Raw genomic sequence first — 24,076 nt, forward strand, 5'->3', positions numbered from 1 at the left:
ATTATTTATTAAAAACATAAAAAAGATAAATTAGACTTTGATCTAATTTAAAGCAGACTATCATCACTCATTTGCCCTTTAATCTTTCTTAGGTGGAAGAAAAGGGTTGCCGCTACCACTTACACCCTACGAAGTGTGAGGATATGCAAAAGCACCCACCAGACTACTTATGTACAAAGGAGAAAAATAATTAAAAGTTAATGGCCTAAATGATCTCCAGCATCCCTTCCTGCTCTGACATCATGAAATACAATTCCAGGTTATTGTAACCAACACCATCAATCTACAGATTAAAAAAAAAAGGAGAACCAGAAAAGTTAAGAGTCTTTGAACAAAGAGTACAACCATACACAGGAGCAAGCTAGGATTAAAACCCAATGCCTTAAATCTTAGTTTGGGTCCTATTTCCACCATCACATTGAAAACTCGGATGAAGGCAGGGAATGTGGCTTGCCTGAGAATTATAACCGCACCCATCTGGACCCAGTTTTCTATTATTTTTGTTAGGAAACACATTCTTCATGCCCTCATACCCACAAACCTCTCTGTGGACATCAATTCCTTACTGTTCTGGGCAGCAACTAAGCAAAGAGCCAAATGTCCCTGTGACTTGGTTAATCTAAGATGGACCACATGCCTGAGTGAAGAACAGTTTCCCAAAGAAGCTTGGATTTCTGCCAAGGGACAACTTGAGTAAAGAGTCACTTTTATTTATTCTTTTACCCATAGGTTTAGAAGTATGTTATTTAGTGTGTAAACATTCAGGGAATTTCTAGAGATCTTTCAGTTATTAGATTCTAATTAATTTCACAGTAGTCACAGAAATACTTTGTGTGAGTGCATCCTTTTAAATATACTAAAACTTGTTTTATGGCCTAGAATATGATATATCCCTATAAAATTTCTGTTTACATTTGAAAAATGTGTGTTCTGTTGCTGGGTGGAGTTTTCTACAAGCAAATATTAGGTCAACTTGGTTGTGACATTGTTAAAATCATCTATCTTTACTAACTTTGTCTGCTATTGTATCAATTATTAAGAGTACTGAAATCTCCTACTATAATTATGAATTTATTTCTCCTTGCAGTTGTATCAGTTTTGCTTTATTATTTTGAAGCTATATTAGATGCATAGTTTGAAGTCTTTTTGATGAATTGACTCATTTATCATTATGAAATGATAATATTTAACAACAAAATCTTCATGATCTGAAAATCTACCTACTATGTTAATATAGCAAGTCCAGTTTTTAAAAATTAGTGTTAGTGTGTACATATTTTTCCATTTCAACTTGCAACCTATTTATGTTTTTATATTTAAAGTGGGCTTCTTATGGGCACCTTAGAGTTGGTTCTTGCTTTGTGACTCAATTTGATAATCTCTGCCTTTTAACTGAGATGTTTATACTATTTACATGTAATGTGATTATTAATAGAGTAGGTTTAAACCTATCATCTTGCTATTTGTTCTATCTGTTCTTTGTTCTCTTTTTCCTTTCTACTTACATTCTTTTGATAAATCGAATATTTTTTATCATTCTGTTTTATTTCCTTTGTGGCTTATTAGCCAGAGCATTGGGGCTTTATTTCATGTTAGTGGTTTGTTTAGGGTTTATAGTATATATTTTAAATTTCTTATGGTTATCTTCAAGTGATGTTATACCACTATACTATGTAAGTATACCATAAGACCTTCAAAAATAGCATACGTTGATTTCCCTGCTAACCTTTGTGCTATTGTTGTCATACTTATTTTAAATTTACTTTTAACAAGCTGTAAACCTCATGCTACATTGTTAGTATTTTTGTTTTAAAAGTAATTTGTCTTTTTAAATGATTTCATTGTTTAAAACTCCTCATGTGAGGCCGGGCATGGTGGCTCACACCTGTAATCCCAGCACTTTGGGAGGCCGAGGTGGGTGGATCACTTGAGGCCAGGAGTTCGAGACCAGCCTGGCCAACATGGTAAACCCCATCTCTACTAAAAATACAAAAATTAGCTGGGCTTGGTGGCATGTGCCTGTAATCCCAGCTACTCAGGAGGCTGAGGCAGGAGAAGGTGGAGGCTGTAGTGAGCCGAGATCGTGCCACTGCACTCCAGCCTGGGCAATAGAGTGAGACTTGGTCTCAAAAAAAAAAAAAAAAAAAAATTCCTCATGTGTTTAACAATGTAGTTTCCATTTAATTGCTTTTAATTCTTTTGTGATGATCCATATTCTGTTTGGTATTACTTTCTTTCTCCCTTAAGAACTTCTTTTAATTTTTCTTGTAATGCAGATCTGTTGCTAATTCTTTCAGTTATTCTATATCTAAAAAGTCTTTATTTCATTTTCACTTTGGAAAGATATTGTTACTGTACAAAGAATTCTAGGTTTACATTGTTTTCTTTCAGTACAAAATATTTTTCTGCACTCTTTTCTAACCTGTATTGTTTCTGACCAGAAGTCTGCTGGTATCTTTTTTCCTCTGACAGCTTTCAACTCTGGTATATCTTTTTAGTTGATATATCTTTAAAACTGATTTTGAGAAATTTGATTATGCTATGTCTTCATATTTCTCATTCTCAGGATTTAAGTTTTTTGAACTGAGAGTTTATATAGTTTCCATTAAATTTGAAAAATTTTCATTCCATTATTTTTCAAATATTCTTCCTGCCCCCTTTTACTTTAGGGATTCAAATTAAACATATATTAATATCCTAAGTCATGCTCAGTTCATAGTTCAAATTGTGTTTTCTCTATGAGTTTCATTTGGGGAAATTACTTTGTCTTCAAGTTCACTAATTTTTTCTTCTTCAATGTCAAATGTGCCATTAATCCATCCAGTGTAGTTTTTATCTCATGCATTGTAGAAGTTTGATATGGCTTTTTAAAAAACATTCTGTATGTCTCCACTTGAACTTTTGAACCTATGACGTTGAGAGTTAGAGTTACTCTCTATAGTAATAGCCCCATCTGCCAATTCCAACATCCATTTAAATCTGGGTAAGTTGTTACATGATAGTTTTTCATTATGAATTATATTTCCCTGCTGCTTTCCATGCCTGGTAACTTTTGATTGGATGGAAGAAATTATAAATTTTAACTTTTTTTTGTGCTGATATTTTTGTATTCCTATAAATATCACTGAGCTCTGTTCTAGAATGACTAAGTTACTTGGAAGCAGTTTGATCTTTTCAGATTTTGCTTTTGATATTTGTTAGGCAGAGTCAGAGCAATTCATAGTCTACAGCTAATTATTTCTCCATTATTGAGACAACCACCTTCTGTGCACTCAACTCAGTGCCCATGAATAACGGGGTTTTCTAGCCTGACTAGTGGCTAATCCTCACTCCATGCGAGCCCTGGGCTCTGTTATTTTCAATCTTTGGGAGGCTTCTTTCTTTGGCTTTAGGTGGTGTCCTTGCCCTTATATTGAGCAGTACTCAGCTCAACACTAAGGTGGGCCTTAGGCAGATCTCCAGGGTTCTCCATTTATGCAGATCACTTTTCTCAGTTACTCTGTCCTGTGAAATCCAGCTGCCTTTGCTTTCTTAGATTCGTCTCTGTCTCTTCCATTTAGGGAGTCTGCCAGACTTGAGTCCCCTATCCTTAAGTTGCAGCTTGGAAACTCTCTCAAGGTGGTGAGTGGAGCCATATATAAACTCCCTTATTTTATTTTCTATCTTCTTTACTCCAATATTCAGGGTCTTAAAAATCATCATTTCAAATTTTTTGTCCATTTTGGTTTTTTCAGTCTGTAGGGGATCCATCGTGGTCTGAAGTAGAAGTCGATAGAATGGAATTCAATGAAGGTAAAGAAGACCATTCAATCTGTCAAACATATCTTTAGCAGTTAGAATTGACAAACCCCAAATTTATTTTTAAAGCAAATATTGAAACCCCCAGTATGACTAAGAAAATGAAAGTAGATTGGAACCAAATAGTTTACTGGGTTAAATGACAAACTGGAAGTTTTCAGCACAATTTCTTAAACAAGTAATATGGGTTCCATCAGGCTCCATCGTTTGCCATTCACTTGACAAATGTCATAATGCCACTGCACACCCGAGCAAATATTTTCTTCCAGCCTTAAAATAATATCTACAAATTAATTTAATCTGTCAAGGGGGAACTCTCCTTGGGTAAGTCAGGAAGTTTTTGCCTTTAGGTAAGGCACTCTAGGCACAAACAACTCAACCTCTCACCTGTAAGTTGAACCAAGAAGGAGGTTTATGATCTACAGCTCCATGAAATGATCACTTAGTCACAGATGACTATGTCCCAGACATGCCCAGCTGTAATTTTGAAAGCCAAGTTCATCTTATTTTGTTCTGAGAAAATGTGGGCAAAAGATTAGAGGCACCTCTCCAATCTTGGGAAGCCTCTAATCATAGAAAATCATACACCAGCAGTGCTTTCTATGATTTTACCTGCAGCTTTAAGTAAGAATGTTTGACCAGTAATGCTGTAAGCATATAGAATATGAGAGACCTATGTTGTACACGGTTCCAGTTGTACTAACTCAGGTATGAAGATCTCTGGAGGTGAACTATCAAAACTCCCTGTTATTGCTCATTCTAATATCTGCCAATCTTAATAATCATCAAGTTCTTGTTTTGGAAATAAATATACAGAATGATGATTATGATAAAAATAATAAAAATGAGTACAAGACAACCTGGAATAAAATACTTAAAGAAGCCCTGGAGGTAACATGGATAAATGAAACAACTCAGATTGAGACTAAGGCGCTCTGCGCAGAGATGACAGTCACTTCCAACTTCCAGTTGATCATTATCAGGTCAAGATATGGGATTACTATCACTAACTCCATCTTTTTCATGGTAAACAACAATATAATTTTTGTGAAATCTGATGATAATGTTTAAACATTGGGGCTTACTTGACTTTTAGAAACAGGAAAAACACTCTAAGTTAAAAAAAAAAAAACATGCACACAACGCAGGTCAATTTGCAGCCTCTGAAAGTTGTAATGTGGGGTTTGGAACCAAAGGAAACTGGATTTAACTTCTGGTTCCATTTTACATTACCCGTGTGGCTCTTTTCAAGTTCTATAACTTCTCTAGTCCTATTTATACTTACCTGTAATACGAATTATGACTTATAATTGACCTGCCAGTACTCTATCTAGCATTCATTTATCTCTTTCTCATTCTTAACAGAACTCAAATTTTATTGAGACTTCACGCCTTCTGTAAGAATCTATGGAACTCATGGGAAGTTTTCTCCATTCCCAGCTCCAGGAGTAGGTCCGGTTTGATTTAACCTGTTTGCTTTCTCTGTGACTGGGTCAGGAGTTTGAAGTGAAGCCAGTCAGTACCTGGCACTTTCAAAATCACCATTATTGGCCCAAGATGAGTACATGACCTAATTTGGCCACAAACAAAGAAGTCTTTCCAGGTGTTGCTAACAGCAAACTTGAGGTAATGAGGAAGCCAGTTAGAGAGAAAAAAAAACACACACTGCCCAAAAAGCAAAGTCAAGAGATCATAGAGAAAAGAACTAGAAGCTTGATTATATTGCACCTGAAATCCAAACAACTTCTGGAATTTTTGTTATGGGAAATAATTCAATCATATAACTTTGAGTTAATTTGATTGCTACCTGCAGTCAAATCATCCTAACTCACATCTAAGGATGAAAGATGATGTATTTAAACTGATTGACACACAGGAGGCAGTCAATACATGGTCTTATCCTTAGAATACTTTCACATTTCCAATATTTCACATTTAAAAATATATATGCTTAGATAATGTAACCTATGAAACTTGAAGTTTCTCCACTCACCCCCACATACATAATGATGCATTAATTAAATTAAATTTTTAAAACCTCCTCTTATTAATAGCGATGGAAATGAAAAGGAAACGAGCATATTTCTCAGGAGAGCTATTTTCTATCACGTGGAAAACTGGGCAGTGTGGATTTATTCTTTGTGTTTGGCCAAGACTTAACCAAATGAAGCAGATCCTCAGGAAGCTGACTGTGGGGATTTGGACAACGGTACACCAGACACCAGCAGATCTGCCAGTTCATTTACCCAACTTTGAGGCCTGTGTAGAAATGTGGCTGGCCTCCCATGCCCACGCAGAACACAGCTAGCACCATCACGCTGGACCGTGACTCCTCCATCCCTGAGGTTCATGCCAGGATTTGAGGCACCAGGAACCTGGACAGGGGCTCAGTCACACCTGCAGGCAGGCAGCATCCACACGGAAGCAAGAGGTGAGAGAAGCAAAGAAGCAAGGAGACAAAGGCAGAGAACAGGTGGAGAGGCCTGTTCTGGCTCTCTTGCTCCCACCTGGAAGGGATGAGCAGGAGAGCTTTTGGCCTATATATAGATGGAGGTGCATAGACAGATACTCCTTCAGGAAAGCAAACCAAGGACAGCTCATAAGTTAATCGGTCGTGAGCACCTATCCCTTTGTACTTTGCCGCATGCTTCTCCCTTTTGGTACAAAGGATTTTTAACTTTGTCTTTTTGTACAATATCAGATGTTGCCCAAATCATGTCCAGAATGAAACAAAGACAGAGGTTTTCCCCCTGCCTGAACTATCACTCCCTCATCTCTCCAGACCCCAAAAGCTCCATCGCCTCCTCACCTCTCCAGATCCAAAGTTCCATCACTTGTCATTTACTCATCTGTCCAGACCAAAGCTCTATCCCCTCCTCATCTCTCCAGACTCAAAGCTCCATCACCTCCTCACCTGTCCAGACCTAAAGCTCCATTACCTCCTCATCTGTCCAGACCTAAAGCTCCATCACCTTCTCATCTGTCCAGACTCAAAGCCTTATCACCTCCTCACCTGTCCAGACCTAAAGTTCCATCACCTCTTCATCTGTCCAGACTCAAAGCCCCATCACCTCCTCATCTGTCCAGACCTAAAGTTCCATTACCTTCTTATCTCTCCAGACCCAATGTTCCACCAACCATCACCTCCTCATCCATCCAGACCCAAAGCTTCATCACTTCCTTATCTCTCCAGAACCAAAACTTGACTTGCTATCTGAGTCATGTCTCAAGCCCAGTATAATATTCATTTCTCAAAACTCAAAAGGCTCACTGCTGGGATGATTTGCCAGGCAATTCATCGTGTAATCAATTTTACTTTCGGCCGGGTGCGGTGGCTCACTCCTGTAATCCCAGCACGCTGGGAGGCTGAGGCGGGCAGATCACCTGAGGTCAGGAGATTAGGACCCGGCCAACACGGTGAAACTCCGTCTCTACAAAAATACAAAAATTAGCCAGGTGTGGTGGTGGGTGGCTGTAATCTCAGCTACTCGGGAGGCTGAGGTGGGAGAATCACTTGAACCCGGGAGGCAGAGATTGCAGTGAGCCAAGATAGCAGCATTGCACTCCAGCCTGGGTGACAGAGTGAGACTCCATCTAAAAAAATATATACATATATATACACACACACACACACACATACATATATGTATATACTTTCTCAATGTACTGATTAAATAAAACTGCTGGTATGATTAACTCTGCAAGGACGTACCAAACCCAGATATATTCGCCATAGCCATAGATTACACATTTTTGGAAGGCCTACAGGACCTACTATGATGTTTATCATGGAACAAACACTGTGCAGATGCCCACCAGGCATCAAAACAAAATCAACATTGGGAACAGAGTTTCCATGTGGGAAGAGCACCTGGAATTTACAGCCTAACTCTTTCTCTCCAACATTCTCCTTCTCTTTGGAGGATTATTTACCAATTAATGTTAAAGTTCCTCATGGTTTAAACCCAGGCCCTCCTGAGTCATCATTCTCCCCTGCAAGACCTTGCCCAGTCGTAGGGCTTTGACTGCCATCAATAAGCTCAAATCCTGTGTATTGCATTTTCGGTCTGTACTCACTCTTCTGATTGCCCACTTGAGATTTCCACTTGAATATCTCAAAAGTATGTCTAATTTAACATCTCTAAAATTGGATGTCCCTGACTCTGTTCCCCAACATTTCTTTCCTCATTTCTTCTGTTTAGTAAAAGACACTACCATCTACTCGGCTATACAAGAGAAAAATTATTATTATAGCTCTTTTAACACCTCATATTCGTCTGTCAAGTCTTGTCAATTTTATACCCCAAATATGCATTAAGCCTGCCCATTTCTCTCTGAATCCACAGCTATTACTGTAATCCAAGTCACCACTTCCTCTTTCCTAGACCTATGCCATGGTCTCCCAATCAGCCTATGTTTCTACACATTAAAGCCTCCCAGCCCCAACATACACTCTGTCAGAAGGCACCAGAGAAATAGAGATGGGGCTTTAATTTGCTTTGTGTTTTCACAAAAGAGAGTTGCAGCAAATAATTAGCACATGTCACTAAATTACCAAATTTCAAAATGAAAACTTCTCTAGTATTCAACCCTGGAGGAAATAGATCAATGTGTCTTTTTGTTGGGCATGCTAGTTCCAAAATCCTAAGACTTACATCTGGCCTAAGGCAAATTTGAACAATATTTGTGCTTTATGTATGACCCCAAAGCAACCCAAACCACCTTTCCCTCAAGGTAAAGGCACGGCCAACTTCTGGTCCGCCCAAGCTGCCAGCATCAGGTTTCCACCATTTGTCGAGGTATTCATCGGATGCCAACTGGAAATGATTGACTTGCATTGCAGGGCTGGCATACGGTTCTTTTGACTTCCAGCCATAAAAGGGAGGGCTGTGTTCCAGGAGAGATGCCACAAACAGAGATGATGCCGAAGAGAGGCTGTTGACTTAGCGCTCAGGCTGAACCCCCAGCAAGCTCAGCCCACTCTCACGGGTCCATCAGGACTAGATCAAGCTGTGCCTCTAGTCCAGGGAAGGAGGAGAATTAACACCTGTAGAGTGCCAACTATATCCTAGATGCTTAACTAAGTATAATACCTGTATTTTGTGTCATCATCCTCCCTATTCTTGGAATTTTCTCTGTTTACAATCAAGGAAATGGAGGCTCAAAGAAGTTAAGGAACTCTCCCAGAATAACCCAGATAATAAGAGGGTTTTGAACACAGCACTGTCTGAATCCACATTCCACAAAGTCACATAGGCTTGGGAAATGTGCTTTGTGTTCCTCTGGATTCTCTCACTTCATATCTCTTGTTGATTTACTTTGAACTCGGTTGTTTTTCACAATTCTGAGTTCAGAGTCCCAATCAGATGCACAGCAAAGGCCCACAGGACAGCTTGGCCTCTGAGGTGCCTGATCTCACTGCGAGAAGTGTTTGTTGAGCATATGGTGATCCCACAGATAAATATTTGCAAAGAGTTAATCACATTCACCTCGGGAAGTTTTAACTCTGGTCAAGCTCAGAGAATTAACTGAGCAGGTACTTTTATTGGCATTACAAAAAACCAACAGTGATCATTCTAATTATTAAATAAAAATACGTCGAACAGCTTTAGCACAGTCTCTTAATGGGTCATTAAACCAAGAATTTTTTTTCTATGTTATTTTAGAAATGAAGATTTAAAGTAGTATCAGTGTAACTTAGACATGAATAAAATGCTTTATCACATATATATCTTCCTTCTATTTCCCTTCCTGCGGGGGAAATAATTTACAATGTTGTTGGTTTTTAAAGCCGAAGCCTGACTTCATAAATCAAGAAGTCAATTCAAAACACATAAATGGTCAAGCCAGGTGTTATCAATGAAGGCCAAATAACTTCCCTTTAATACTAATTCATAATTCTCCTGGGATAAGACTTTTTTTGCTCCCTCATTTGTGCTATAGATCTACTCGAGCTCTGCTACTTGATTTCCAGTGCAGTAACTTATCCATCTCCTACATCCCTAACTTAAATGGGAACCACAGAACATACAGTTGTAATTCAGGAATTAAAGATGAGAACTGAAATGCACTTCCATTGCTTGCTTTCCTAGATTATGCAGAGCTTGCAGCATAAAAAGTATAAAGTTATAATAATAATGATGATGATGACCACAATAAGAAAAAGAAAATTGTAATAATGACCTGTTATTTGTAAAATGCCTACTCCATGCCTGGCACTATGTTAAATGTATATACTTTAAGATGCTACAATAAGAAGAGATGTCTATCTTACTTTAGGAAAACTCCTGGGTTCAGAGTTGTTAATAACTTATACCTGGTAAATATGTGGTAAATTCATAGTCAAGTCTGTCATACTACCTAGCCCATGAACTTTTCTTGATGCCACACTGCCCTCTTCCCAATGGCCATATTTCGCCCATGGTAATCCTTTGATAAGAGGGTTTTGGTCTGAGAAACATCCACCCTCTCCGCTCTATGATCTCCTCTTCAATAAGTATAAAATGTGTCCCCTCCTTTGTGGAAGAAGAAACACATACACACATGCAGAGAGAAAGACACACACATGCACCAAAAATGCTTGTAAACATGCGCACACGTGTGTATATACATACCCATGCACATATATGTGTGCAAAAACACTTGTAGACATACACAAATACACAGCACTCACAGCACAAACTTAATGCTTTGCATTTCATAAAACCACAGGCTAAAATGTGATATGAATTTCACCTGGGTCTTCATGCTTGAACCAAGCCCCAAATAGGCATTAATGACTAGAGCTTTAAGCACCAGAGGAAATAAATAAAAGCTACCAAAAAGAAGCTTCAAAATAATCACAGAGCATTGAGTCATTCAGATCCTACTCCTCTTATTAGGTGCTGTGCTTTAGCATAAGGACATTTTTCTTTCTCCTATACCTCCAACTTGGGAGGCTGGGCCTCTACTATGGAATATTCCACTGGCCCCCAAACCTCAGAGCAAACAATAGATGAATGACAGCCCTGCCCTGCCCAATAATCACATGACAGCCTTTTTGTGTCTCTCCAACTACAAATAATTGGTGCCTAGCATATAGAAGACATCAAATAAATTTTTTGAATGAACGAATGGTAATATCATGGGCTGTGGCATGAAGAGACACTTTCTTCACTCATAACTTCATTTTTTTTTTTTTGAGAGACTGAGTCTTGCTCTGTCGCCCAGGCTGGAATGTAGTGACATGATCTCGGCTCACTGCAACCTCCACCTCCCAGGTTCAAGTGATTCTTCTGCCTCAGCTTCCCAAGTAGCTGGGACTACAGGTGTGCACCACCACGTCCAGATAATGTTTGTATTTTTTTTTAGTAGAGACAGGGTTTCACACCATGTGTTGGCCAGACTGGTCTCCAACTCTTGACCTCAAGTGATCTGCCTGCCTCAGCCTCCCAAAGTGCTGGGATTACAGGTGTGAGCTACCACGCCCGGCCTAATAACTTTAGATCTACAAGTTTCATCCACAGTAGTAACCATTTACAGACTGCTTCTGCATGCACCACACACTGGTCTAAGATGCAAATGCTTTTCTTATCCCCATATTACACCTGAGGGAGCAGACGTGGAGGAGTTCAGTGACTCACCCAAAGTCCTAAGTCTAAAAAAGTACAGATCAGGTTCTAACCCACGCAGCCTGGCCCCAGTGCTCATGCTCTTAACCATGATGCCACAGTGCCTCCCAGGGAGCCCTGGCCACTCATGAACTGGACAGATTCTTGTAATGGAACTGGACACAACAGCTGGGATTCCACTGGCCAAACAGGTCATGGTTTACCTTCACAATTTTGGGAGTTACCTGTGACATGCTCTGTGCTTGGTGAAGGAACAGATGTTTAATAACTTTGCAGTAGCAAGGAGGAGGTTATATAACATGGCTGAGCTATTTTTGAACTTTGGAAAATGCTGACTGCTCTTTTCAAAGTGTCTTCTGTAAAATCAGGAATATTAAATATGAAGAAAATGTCCCCCTTTCCTGTACTTTTTTTTTTTTTCCCCCTGAAACTCTATGTACAGAAACAGGTTGGTGGTAAGGTCGTGAACATACCTTCCCTTGCAAGCAGACCCTGGTACCACGCCCAGCCCATGAGCAATAAATCAACGTTTCAATATCCTAACTGCACCAGTTCTTTGCATGAGATTATAAATAAAGTCCATGATGACCACCAAGTGGCATGTCTAGCTGGCCCCATGACTTTGTTCTCAGCCAGTCAAAGCTGGATCCCAGATCCCCTCAGTAACTCACCACAAAGACATCAGGTATGACCTCATCTGAACTTCTGGAGCTATTTGCAACCTCCCTACTACATAGGAGGAATAGTGAGAGCTATTTGTTTACCAGATGCTTTGCAGAATAAGACCTTAATCCAGCTGCAAATGTAACTTTTAAGCTTGAAGTGAGGAACTCCTAACTCGAGAGTCCTGGGCTTCTATTGAACAAGCTAATAGATCTAACTCAGGCTACAGATAGATCTGTTCTCTGCTTTCAGCTATCCAGACTGAAAAATATCTTACTATAAAAAAACCTAAATGTTCATCAAAGAGGAATTATTAAAGATGGAACATTTATACAACAGAATATCATCAATAAAATAAATGCAATTAATTATCTTCATAGAAGGATTTTGAAAACATAACATTGAGGTAAAGGAAGTTCTAATACGTTAGACACCATTTGTGTACATTAGACAGAAGTATGCATTGGGAATGTGGTTACACATATATGTGCATTGAAAGTACGAAAACATGATGATGAATTTGGTTTACATCCAAATCCATGTACATGTTTTCCCTTCTATGGAGAGAAGAGGACAAAACTGGGACAGGGAAACAGATATAATCAGAACTTCTACATTATCATTAGTGTTTTATTTCTTTTAAAATGTTGAAACAAACATTAACCTTTGGCATCCTTAACTTTGTTCTCTATGATGAATATTGAGTTGGATATTTTATCAGATTCTGTAGTTTTCTGTACTATTCTTTTTTCAATATTAAAAAAAGAATTCTTATTACCTAAGTTTGTCTTTAGACAAATTTCCCCCACCTTGATCAGACTGTATTGTGTTTGAGGAGAGAAATTATATCTTAATTCATCTATGTATCCCAGGGCCTAGCACAGAGTCTGTTGGTTGGAAGCAATGATAGATGGAGAACAGAAGAATATAGTGCCTTCGCCGGGCGCAGTGGCTCATGCCTGTAATTCCAGCAGTTTGGAAGGCCAAGGTGGGTGGATCACCTGAGGTCACAAGTTTGAGACCAGCCTGGCCAACATGGTGAAACCTCATCTCTACTGAAAATACAAAAATTAGCCAGATGTGGTCGTGCGTGCTTGTAGTCCCAGCTACTTAGGAGACAGGGTGGGAGAATTGCTTAATCTAGGAGGAAGAGTTTGTAGTAAGCCGAGATCGCACCACTGCCCTCCAGTCTGGGAGACAGAGTGAGACTCTGTCTCAAAAACAAAACAAAACATACACACACACACACACACACACACACACACACACACACCTTAATCCTTTTTTTTTTAATGCCTTCTTTGGGCTTTCTCCAGCTCCCTGTCAAGGGCAGCCTGGCAGGTTTCCACTGTTCCCTGGGGTGGGCATCAGGGACTGTGGGAGAGTGTGGGAAGGAGAGACTACTTATGCATTATCCAAACTTACACACTGGGTGGACACCACCAACCCTGCATGGATGGAGAGATGTTTCATTAAACACCAAGCAGTGGATGGCGACTTACCACACTTGATGCATTGCTTCTCTGGGACTGAAATACCATTTACAAAATTGCCGCATTTAAAGGCATAACTTCGGGAAATAGCACAACAGCATTTCACAGCAGCAGAAAAATTCCATTCTTTTAAAAAAAGAATAGAATCCAGGGTGGTCACTGCAAAGGGATCTAAATGTCTTACCAATTATCCTTCTAGAATTCCTTTTCCTGTATATATTATATTTCAATATAATATATATTGCCATAAAATTGAGTTATGTTTCCATCAAAATTATACATTTCTGAATATTCCAGCTGCAGGGCACATCTTATTATGGGAGTGAGAATTCATTAGCCTCGCTTATGTCTTTGGGCTGGCAGCAATCCTGCCTCTGTAAGAGACTCCCATGTCTCACGCTGATTTATCTGAGTTCCTTCCTGATATCTGGACAATTATTTTAAACGCTGAAAGTGGCAGTGTAGAAACAGGATTACTAAAGAGAGTAAAAGGACAGAGGACGGAGAAATGTCAAAGGAGCATGATTTCCCAATTCAAGGTTCATTTTTTGTTTTTCAGATTTACGTTAATTGTAAAGAAGTATATTCTGTCTACTTCAACACACACACGCACACACACACACACACACCCCTCCAGCTACAGTTCAGAGACTATCTCTGATAGTCTCTGAACTGTAGCAGATTCAAAGTCCTAAAACTTTCCACAAATATTTCAGAGTGACATAGTACCCTGCTGGCAATAAACCAACGTGGTTTGTTGACTGTAATTCCTTTTTTTAATTATTTTTTTTTGAAATGGAATCTCACTGTGTCACCCAGGCTGAAGTGCAGTGGTGCGATCTCAGCTCACTGCAACCTCTGCCTCTCCCTCTTGGGTTCAAGTGATTCTCCTGCCTCAGCCTCCTGAGTAGCTGGGATCACAGGCATGCTCCACCACCATCTGGCTAACATTTGTATTTTTAGTATAGACAGGGTTTCACCATGTTGGCCAGGCTGGTCTTGAACTCCTGGCCTCCAGTGATCTACCCACCTTGGCCTCCCAAAGTGCTAGGATTACAGGCATGAGCTACCACACCCAGCCTGCTGACTACAATTTCTGATGACCAAAAACTTCACTGATCACTCTGGAAGTTATTTAATATTACTAGGTGGTAAATACTGTGCTAAACAGTACTTTTCATGCAGCAACTCAATGAATACGACTATCTCTAGAACACTGGTTCTCAAAGCACAGCCCCTACACCACGAACATCAGCATCACCCCAAAACTTGAAAGAAATTGCAAATTCTTGGGGCTCACCCCATATTTTCTATTACATTAGAAACTCTGAGATTGAGGTCCAGTAATTTGTGTCTTAACAAGTCCTCCCAGAGATTCTGATGCCTGCTGAGGCCTGAGAACAGCTACCTAGAAATTAGGTGCTATTATCATCACTTTGCAATAAACATCTGAGGCCCAGAAAAGTAAAATGATTGTGCAAGTGATATAGAAAGTGGACAAGACAAGCTTTGAACCCAGACAAGTCTAACTCCAGAGTTGAGGCCCTTAATCAGAGTTCTACAATGCTCATTATCTGAGGAATAAAGCATGAATTAAATCTGTGAACATCAGGCAGAACCATGCAAAATGGGGATAGGAGGGATCATTCTAAATCTCAACAGCTTAACCATAATGATGGGCCACAAGGAACAATGACACTTCTCAGAAACCTAAAATTTAACTTAAATGTTCGCCAAGATGGGAGTAAATAAATTATGATACATTCATATAATGGAATAGAATGCAGTTCTGCAAGTAACGTTTGCCAAGATTTCCAATGACCTACAAAAGTACTTAGAATATAAGAAGGGAAAAAAATCAAATGCAAAATCAAACAGAGACCAGGAGCACTAGCGTGGGAAGTTTCCCCAAAGCATAACATGTTGGTGAGGACGTGGGAAACCGGGTGGTTTCACAAACTGTTGGTGTGACTATAAATTGGTGTTGTTACTTTGCAGGACAATTTGGCAATAGATGCCTCCATTTAAAAATGCACATGAATTAGGACCCAAAAATCCTGTATCTTAGAATCAACGCTAGAAAAAAACTTGCACATGTGCATAGACATGTATAAAGATGATCACTGCTGTTTAGCTTCTAATAGGAAAACAATCTGACAAAATCCCTAAATTAAATGTTTATAACACAAATGATGAATTCTTGAGGTGATGAAAACCCCATTTACCCTGATGTGATTATCAAACATTGTATGCCTCTACCAAAATACTTCACTTATCCTATAAATAAACACATTTCTGTATTGTGGGTTGGGGCAGGAGGTGGGGATGACTAATAGGGTAAAAAAAAAAAAATAGAAAGAATGAATAAGACCTGCTATATGATAGCATAATTGGGTGACTATAGTCAATAATAAATTACTTGTATATTTTAACATAACTTAAAGAATATAATTGAATTGTTTGTAACTGAAAGGATAAATGCTTAGGGGATGGACACCCCATTCCCCATGATGTGCTTATTTCACATTGCACACCTGTGGCCAAACATCTCATGTACCCCATAAATATATACACCTACTATGTACCCACAAAATTTTTTTAAATAAAAGAAAAATAACTCCTAAATTTCTATCATTATGCAGATTGGATAACTAAATCATGACACCATGATACCATATTGAAGAATGTGATGTGAGCTCTGAAGTTAGACTTGCCTGGGTTCAAATGTTTATGAGTTACAAAAAATATAGGTACACTTGAGATATAGCTATAGACAGACAGATCGATCGATCCCAGGTGTAGGTTTCCAAGATATATTGTTGAGTAGAAAAAAAAGGTAAGTTGTAGGAAACAAAGTTTGATGTGACTTATCTTACAAAGGAGATGAGAGAAAGAGAGGAGAGCAAAATAAAAATCCCATAAGTAAACACACAACATCGTGCATTTTCAGTGCATATTTCCAACAGTGAGTATGTAAGTGAGCAAACAATGACAACAGCAAAACTCTCATCCCTCTTTGGGAGACAACAAGCCCTTTCTTACGGGTGCAAGGTGTGCATTGGGATCTCTGGCCTCTCCATCTGCCCGTAGCAGCTGGCCTTGGCCTCAGGGATGTAGGAGAACTTCTCCAGCATAGAAGATGCAGCAGTGGTTAGGATGCCAATGCCGTCCCTCACTCTCGCCTCCAGGGTGTAGTCCCAGTCATCGTAGGAGACGGAAATGAGTCCCGATGGAAACTCTTTGGGGATGAGCTCCGTGTTCCCAGAGACCAAGCTAGGGACAATCCAGAAGAAATCATACCCGGTGAGGCCAAGGGAACGCGCCTCACTCAGAATGAGGACAGCCTCGTCTTTGGAACAGTAGAGCAAGATGACAGAAGAGTGGATCTTCTTCAACTGGACTTGTGTCTTTGCATCCTCAAAGGAAGTGTCCAGTGTGATCACATTCTGCATGTCCCAGCCCACAAAGCTGTTGTCCACCGTGGTCTTGACGAAGCTGATGAAGTCCCTGTAGCCAGGGAAGATGGTGGTCACCAGGGAGAAGACATGCCAGTCATAATCCTGCATGATCTTCAGCATGACCGTGGCTTGCTGCTGGATGGATGCTCCAAACTGGAAGAAGGTAGACGTCGGATCCTGCCAGTGAAAAGAAAGTAAAACAAAGGATGAGGCAGGAGGTGGTTTATACAGAAGCACGAAACTGCATCCTAGAAGTAAGGAAAGTAAATCACACATCAATCATTTGCAGATATTCCTGAGCATCTACTATATGCCAGACTCCAGAACAGATCCTGCAAATACACAGAAGAAAGAAGCCGCTGTACTCAGGAGCTTATAATCAGGTCCTGGTAGGATATCTGTTATTATTGCTTGTTTATCATCTATTCTTCTCATTTTCCTCTAGTTCATCCTGCCCCCTCCTCCTTTGAGTCTATATGGTTCTAACAGAACAAACTCTATCTGACCCCCACCCCAGCTCATGACTGGAAAAATCAAGCCATGGATACAAAACAGCATCAACAAAGACAGACAGTTTTCTAACGATATATTTGGAGCCCCTAGAGTCTGCCAAGTCTGAAGTCATTTCTCCTGGACCCCTTGGTTACAGAAACCAGTACGTTTCTATGTTCATGTAAGCAGTTTGAGTAGGGTTTCTGTCACTTGAACGTACAGCTCCCATGTAATAGAGTATCATAAATACCATGTGGACATCTACCTTTTCAATCAACAAACATTTATCGAACACCTTATTAAGCGTTCTTAATAAGAATTAAGTGGAAGACAACTTCCATGAACTAAGGGCTAAAAGATGCATATGAAGTGCTGAAGGAACATCCAGGTGAGGAAGAGGAGAAGTGCATGGATGTTACAGTCAGAGGAATCCCAAGGATGCACTATAACTATTTCAGAAGCTGTAGATGAATACATCATGGCGCCCAAAGGAGGGGTACGATATGATGTTGAAGAGCTTGGCAGAAACCCCAGTACATAGGGCCTGAGGAGCTATGTCCGGAGAGTTAGACTCTATTCAGAGGGTAAGGGAGAGTCGCTGAATGTTCTCACCCTAGAAAGTGGCATGGTAACTTATGTTGTGTTAAAGGGCCTCTATTAGCCCTAACATCTCCACCAATCTACGATCATGAGAACAAATTTCCATTTAGAAAAGGCAGGTGATGCATACAGTGCTACAATATACAAGCTGCCTTCATACCCCCTAACTCGTCAAATCCCCACAGTGATCCTACAAAGCTGGTATTGTTGGCAGGGAAAATGAGGCTCAAAACGGTCACACGGCAAGTAGGCATCCGTACCTCAGTGCCATGACTCTACGTCCTGCCCCCTTTCTGACACTCAACCACAGCCTTCCTGGGATCACTGAAGATCTGTATGGAACAGATGCTTAAATCACATTGTTGACTTGTGGACATGGTGCAAAAATGCCAACTAAACAGAACAGAAAGTATGCCTCTGTGTTGGAGCAAAACAGGATTTGACAAGTGCTGAGATGTATTTCCTTCAGGTAACTGAAAAAATTATCAAAGGGTCCTCATCATATTACAGTCATGTTTTTATTTTGCATTCTGTATTTACCATGTGTATTGAACACAACCTCAACAGGGTAACTTATGGGGATTCCACTGCAAGAGTGTGTATGTGTGTGTGTGTGTGTGTGTGTGTATGTGTGTGTGAAGGGTGGATGTTCCATTCACATTTTTCAGAACAATACTTTTGTAGCTGTGCATGTCAATTCTTTCAACAAGCTTACATCGCTTTCCCTGTGGGTGCTCACTAAAAGTTTTATCAGAACGGGCCAAAAGCTATAGTTCTTCAAAATACTGCTCTTTTCTGAAATGCATGGGTTTGGGGGATAATTTGAGTGAAGCGTGGCCTGAAGGCAGAGAAAAGAAACAAGAATAAATGTCTTCTGGGCCCCTTCCAACATTACAGTTCTATGAATTTTACCTAATTAAATCAATTAAAGTGGGTAATAGATTTAAAGACTTTGGATAATTATTGTTTTCCCTACAGTAGCTTTTACAGAAATCTAATATTCTTGAATTGATTAACCATTTTAAATCACATCTCAACAAGACTGTGAGCTCCTCAAGGGCAGAGATTTTTGCGTTTTCATCTTTATGTCCCCAGAACCTGGCAGAAATCTTGGCACAACCATAAATGGATGACAAGGGAATGAATATGTGAATGAAGCCTAAGAGGAATGTCCTTGGTTAAGACCAGAAATGGAAAGAAGGAGAATTCAGTAACTGAGATTGTATTTTGTGTGGATTCTGAATATTGTGACCAAAACAAAATGAAACTTTCAACATCATCACCTACACTTTCCTACCCTGAGGAATTACCCAAGCATCCAATACCCACCTATATCTCAATGTGTCATCTGTTGATAAAGAGGAGAATAAAGAAGACCTATAAACCTCAGCAGTTGTCCAAAGAACTTCATTAAATGTCAAAATAGGGCAACAACATAAAGAAACCACCAACAGAAGGCAACACAGAAGTAGAGTCTAAAGGCAATTATATTCACCAGCCTCACACACTGTGAGACGCCTCTTGGGATGGAGCAAAAATGTTCTAAATTACCAAAGAAATGTGATAACTCCCATGGAAATGATGCCTCAAAGGAAGCCAGTCACCAGAGCTACCTTCTGACTGCAAAAGGCAGTGGATCGGCATCTTGCACTGAGTACACAAGGAACAGAGAAAGCTCTTAACAGGACACACCTTAAAGGCACCACTGGAACCCAATAAAAAGGGTCTATGAGACAATTCCTTGGAAAGATTGGTATTGGTGGAGAGGTGAAGGTCAGACATGCCAGATGGTGATGGAATGTGGGATCCTCCAACACCCTTGCTTTATGTACTCTGAGCTAGACATGACCAGGGTATCCATGCAAAGGTTTGTGCACAGAGTAGAGCTGTAAGCACACGCATCTTATCTGGTTCTCCACATGTAGAGGAGGGCATGGCTGCACTGTGAACTTCCTCAGGAGAAAGATAATTATAGGGACAGCAGTTAATCGGCCCAGAGCCAGCTCGGCACAGGCCATCTGTGAAAGAGTATGTGCAAAAACCCTTGCTTTGTGCTGTACCCACTCCCTGTCATGCCAAATTTCAGCCCAAGCTGAATCTCTCCCATTACTCACTATGCTGATCCCCATTCGCAGCCTCTCCCCAGAATGGAGAATACTAGAACCTCTGGGGTCGGACTACCCAGCTCCAATCCTCATTATGTGGCTTTGGGTAGGGGGGGATAAAACCACTCAGCCTTTCTAAGTCTCAGTTTTCTCACCTATAAAATGGGTGTGGCTATGGTGATAATGACCATAGTAAAACATGCTAGAAATACTTAGTCTATGAGAGTCACATTGCTCCTTACTTTCTAGGTACTATCTCATTTAATGCCACCCCCAACCACCTTACTAAGTTGGCACTAGTAGTATGCCCATTTTACAAATGAAAAAAGACCCAGAAATAGGCTGATTTTTCAGGTAGAAAATCATACAGGTAGAAATCAGGTTTGCCTGCCCTCAGGGTCTCCAGCTTTTTATCTCTGCACTCTGCTGTTGCCAATAATGGTGCTTTCTCATTGAGTTGTAGGGATTAAATGATTCCCTTGTAGCAAAGCACCCAGTGTAGTGCCCATCACGTATGAAGTACTCAGCAAATATTTCACATCAGGAGATTATGCTATCTTTTCCAAGAGGTAATCCACACTCTGGACTTGGAGCATCTCAACAACTCAACCTGTTCAGAGCTGCCTCGTTGAAACTCTTAAAGCATCCCTTTAACCATGCCACTGCCCTACTCTGTAGTCACCAATAGCTCCCAGAGGCCTGCCACGTTAAGTTTAGACTCCCTAGCCTACCCGTCTATGTGTATCAGCTTTATAGTTGAAATATCATGAGCTCTAGGGTCTATTGAACCTGAGTTCAAGTCCTGCTTTTGAGGGACTGTGGCTAACCTAGCCAGCCCTATGGCTTTGGGAAGGTGCTTAATCTTTCTGGGTCTGAGTCTCTTTCCCTATAAGACAGGAAAAATGACCCCTCCATCGCTTGGGGCTGCTGTGAGAATGGGATGAAATGGTAGAAGTGGGACACTCATCTATCCATGCCTGACTTTGACAGTTTGGGTACTTGTCTCCACATCCTTGGTCCTACAGATCACACAGACATCGTCAGAAACCTAAGAGGGTCCTCATCCTATTTCAGGAACTGGTCTCTCCAGGTCCACTGACATGCTAGTTTCAAATCTCCACCACCCCATGCAAACCAGCTCATTTATTCTGAGCCCAAGGAGCCTGCATAATGCAAAGAAAAAACTGCCTTTCCGTACAGCAATGAATCCATGCCTTGGAGAGAAACCATCCCTAATGTCCTTCCTGGGCATCATGCAGTTACCCTGTACCACTCTCATTTCTATTGGCATCTTAAACTTCAACCCAAAAACCACCGTGGACCAAAAGCATCATCTACCCCTTGGAGGGACAGAAGCAAGGGCCTATTTGCAAAATATAATAGCATAGCAAAACAATGAAGAGGCTCACATTTAGCTTTGGGATTTTCTAAGGTGATTTTATGGACTGGTAGGACATGATGGGGAATCTGGCCACACTCCCAGGGCCTGGCGTCCAATACGCCAAATCGCCTGAAGCCCCTGAACGTCCTTTCCACTCCCTGCCTTGATGGTAGAGGCCACCTCTCCTGCACTTACCTCCTCCTGCCACGGCTCAGCCTGTACTTTTCGGATTCTACATATCAGCCTCTGACCACCTCTGGCACTCGGCTTCCTTAGAATGTGCAGCCGGGGGAGAGGAACAGATTTCATACACCCACTTTGATTTTGAAGCAAAAGCACTTCTCTCCCCATGCTCACTGCTCTGCGGAAGACAGAACAAACTGTTTTAAACACAGAGCGAGGGAGGCAGAAGGGTGTGGGATTCTGGGTGTCTGCTCTAAACTCTGTGTTTTAGTCCCATCATAACTGAGGTCTCATTCAATCAGGTCTGGAGCATTCAATCCTGCTCCAGAATGTTCCAGAGCTTGCTGGGTCCCCAGGGTGACACCTGACTCCATGGGTACCAAGCCCTGCTGTTTCCTAGAGCCTAACAGCAACTTACATTCCATTTACCCATTCATAAAGGTTACAAAGCCCACCCACACCCAGTATCTCTTTGATCCCAACTAATCAATAAATAAGGCAAGTGGCATAACCCTCATGGATGGCGTTTCTCCTAAAGACACAGGATGAGAGGTTAAGTGACTTCCCTGAGATCCACATGGCCCCATGGTGATGGCAGTCATCATGAGATGCATCCAGTTTTCCCTTGCTCACATCAGTGGCTCTCATTCCTGGCTGCACATCTGAATCCCTTGGAGAGTTATCAAAGAATAACCTATGCATTGTGCCCCATGCCAGTCTGATTGAAACTCTGTGGCCTGAGTATCTGAACTTTAAAGCTGATTTATTAGTTTTTCCTCTGTCTTTTCTCAACAGCAGTATGGCTGAGAAGTAGGTATTCAAGTTAGAATCTTTAAAGCCTAGTATAATGTCTGACACATAGTAGGGGCCTGATAAGTACTTGGGGAAGGATAAGAGGGGCAGGAGGCTTACCCCCAAGTAGCATGAAAGAATTAATTGGTCAGTATTGTCAACCCCACACCCATTTCCACAACTTATTTTCCTGTTGTCTGCTAAAATAATGCAGGTAACCCAGCAACAGTCCAGAGAGACTCCTGGGGAATTTGCATTCTCCTGTTGAGGATTGCCCTCGTGAGCCCTGGTAAGCCCTGATGTGCTTTCTTTTACTCTCATAGTGTATCAGTTGAGCATTTCAACATATTTTATTTCAATTTCCAGGGGTGAGAGGAAAATTAAAAGCATCAAATAAGCCTTCTAAGCCTGAGGATTGAGATGGATAGCATTCTCAAGTGCACATAACCTGAATCGGTCCCACTGGAAAATAACTACTCCATGACTACCCACCTCCCTCCTCTGTCATCATCATCCTCCATCATCATCACATCCATCCTCCTTCTCACCATCATCATCACGACCATCATCATAGCCAATATCTCTCTTGGGCATACCCAATATGTAGCTCTATATAGCATACAGTGAGATGTCTTATTATTATGCCTGCATTAAAGATTTTAATCTGGATCATATGTGGTTGCCTAGTTGCAGAGAGGTGTGAATCTTGCATGTCCTTCAGACTGAGAATTCTTGAGGGTAGGGCACCATGCCCTCCTGAGTCCCACTCAGCACCTTGCAGACCACTGGGCCACTTTTTTGGGAAGGAAACTGGCACAAGCATCCCCCTAGAGTGCAAGACTGCCCGTGGGCAGGAAAGGATCCCATGCTCTATGTACTTAAAGAGACTTGCTAGACCTACCACTCTAGAGACACTCATCTGTGGATTGTCTTTCATTCATTCAACAAATTTAACAAACTCCAGCTCTGTGCCAGGTTTTTTTCCAGGAAAGTGAACCTAGGGAAGGAGGTTACCAAAGTGAAGGCCCCCCATTCCATGAATTTTACATTCTTAGGGGAGGAGACAAACAAAGAAGGACAACAATAAATAGAACAATTGCTAGGTATGGTGGCTCATGCCTGTAATCCCAGTATTTTGGGAGACCAAGGAAGGAGGATTGCTTGAGGCCGGGAGTTCAAAACCAGTCTGGCCAACCCCAGAGTAAGACTCATCTCAAATTTTAAAAATTTGAATTAAAAAAACAAATAGAATAATTTCAAGGAAATCAGATGATGTCACAGTTCAGGAGTGGGGTTGAGAGAGGAGCCCCACTCTAGGTCATCTGATCTGCTACATTGGAGCTGATCAAAAGTATATGAAGAAGGATTCATCCAGGCAAAGATTAGGGGTGAGATGAGAGTAGGGAGAGTCATTCCAGCAGAAGATGACACATATGCCAAGGTAAGTGAGGGCTCATCAAGTTCAGGGAACAGAAGGAAAGTCAGAACAGCTGAAGTTTAA

General features: G+C 40.8%; 1 protein-coding gene across 6 annotated transcripts in view; it reads right to left on the reverse strand.

The window, feature by feature from the left end:
- GRIN2A (glutamate ionotropic receptor NMDA type subunit 2A) overlaps nt 1-24,076 on the reverse strand; it is a 431,556-nt gene that overhangs the window by 169,901 nt on the left and 237,579 nt on the right. For 5 of the 6 annotated variants that reach the window (XM_028840946.2, XM_028840945.2, XM_077987200.1 and 2 more), the window contains one exon: nt 16,607-17,199. In XM_028840946.2, coding sequence (XP_028696779.1) covers nt 16,607-17,199 — 593 coding nt within the window. Of the gene's footprint in view, nt 1-16,606; nt 17,200-21,795; nt 21,983-24,076 lie in introns of those variants that run through there. The other variant, XM_077987198.1, reaches the window with a different exon arrangement.

This window comes from Macaca mulatta, chromosome 20 (assembly GCF_049350105.2).
Source record: "Macaca mulatta isolate MMU2019108-1 chromosome 20, T2T-MMU8v2.0, whole genome shotgun sequence".
Lineage (NCBI taxonomy): Eukaryota > Metazoa > Chordata > Mammalia > Primates > Cercopithecidae > Macaca > Macaca mulatta.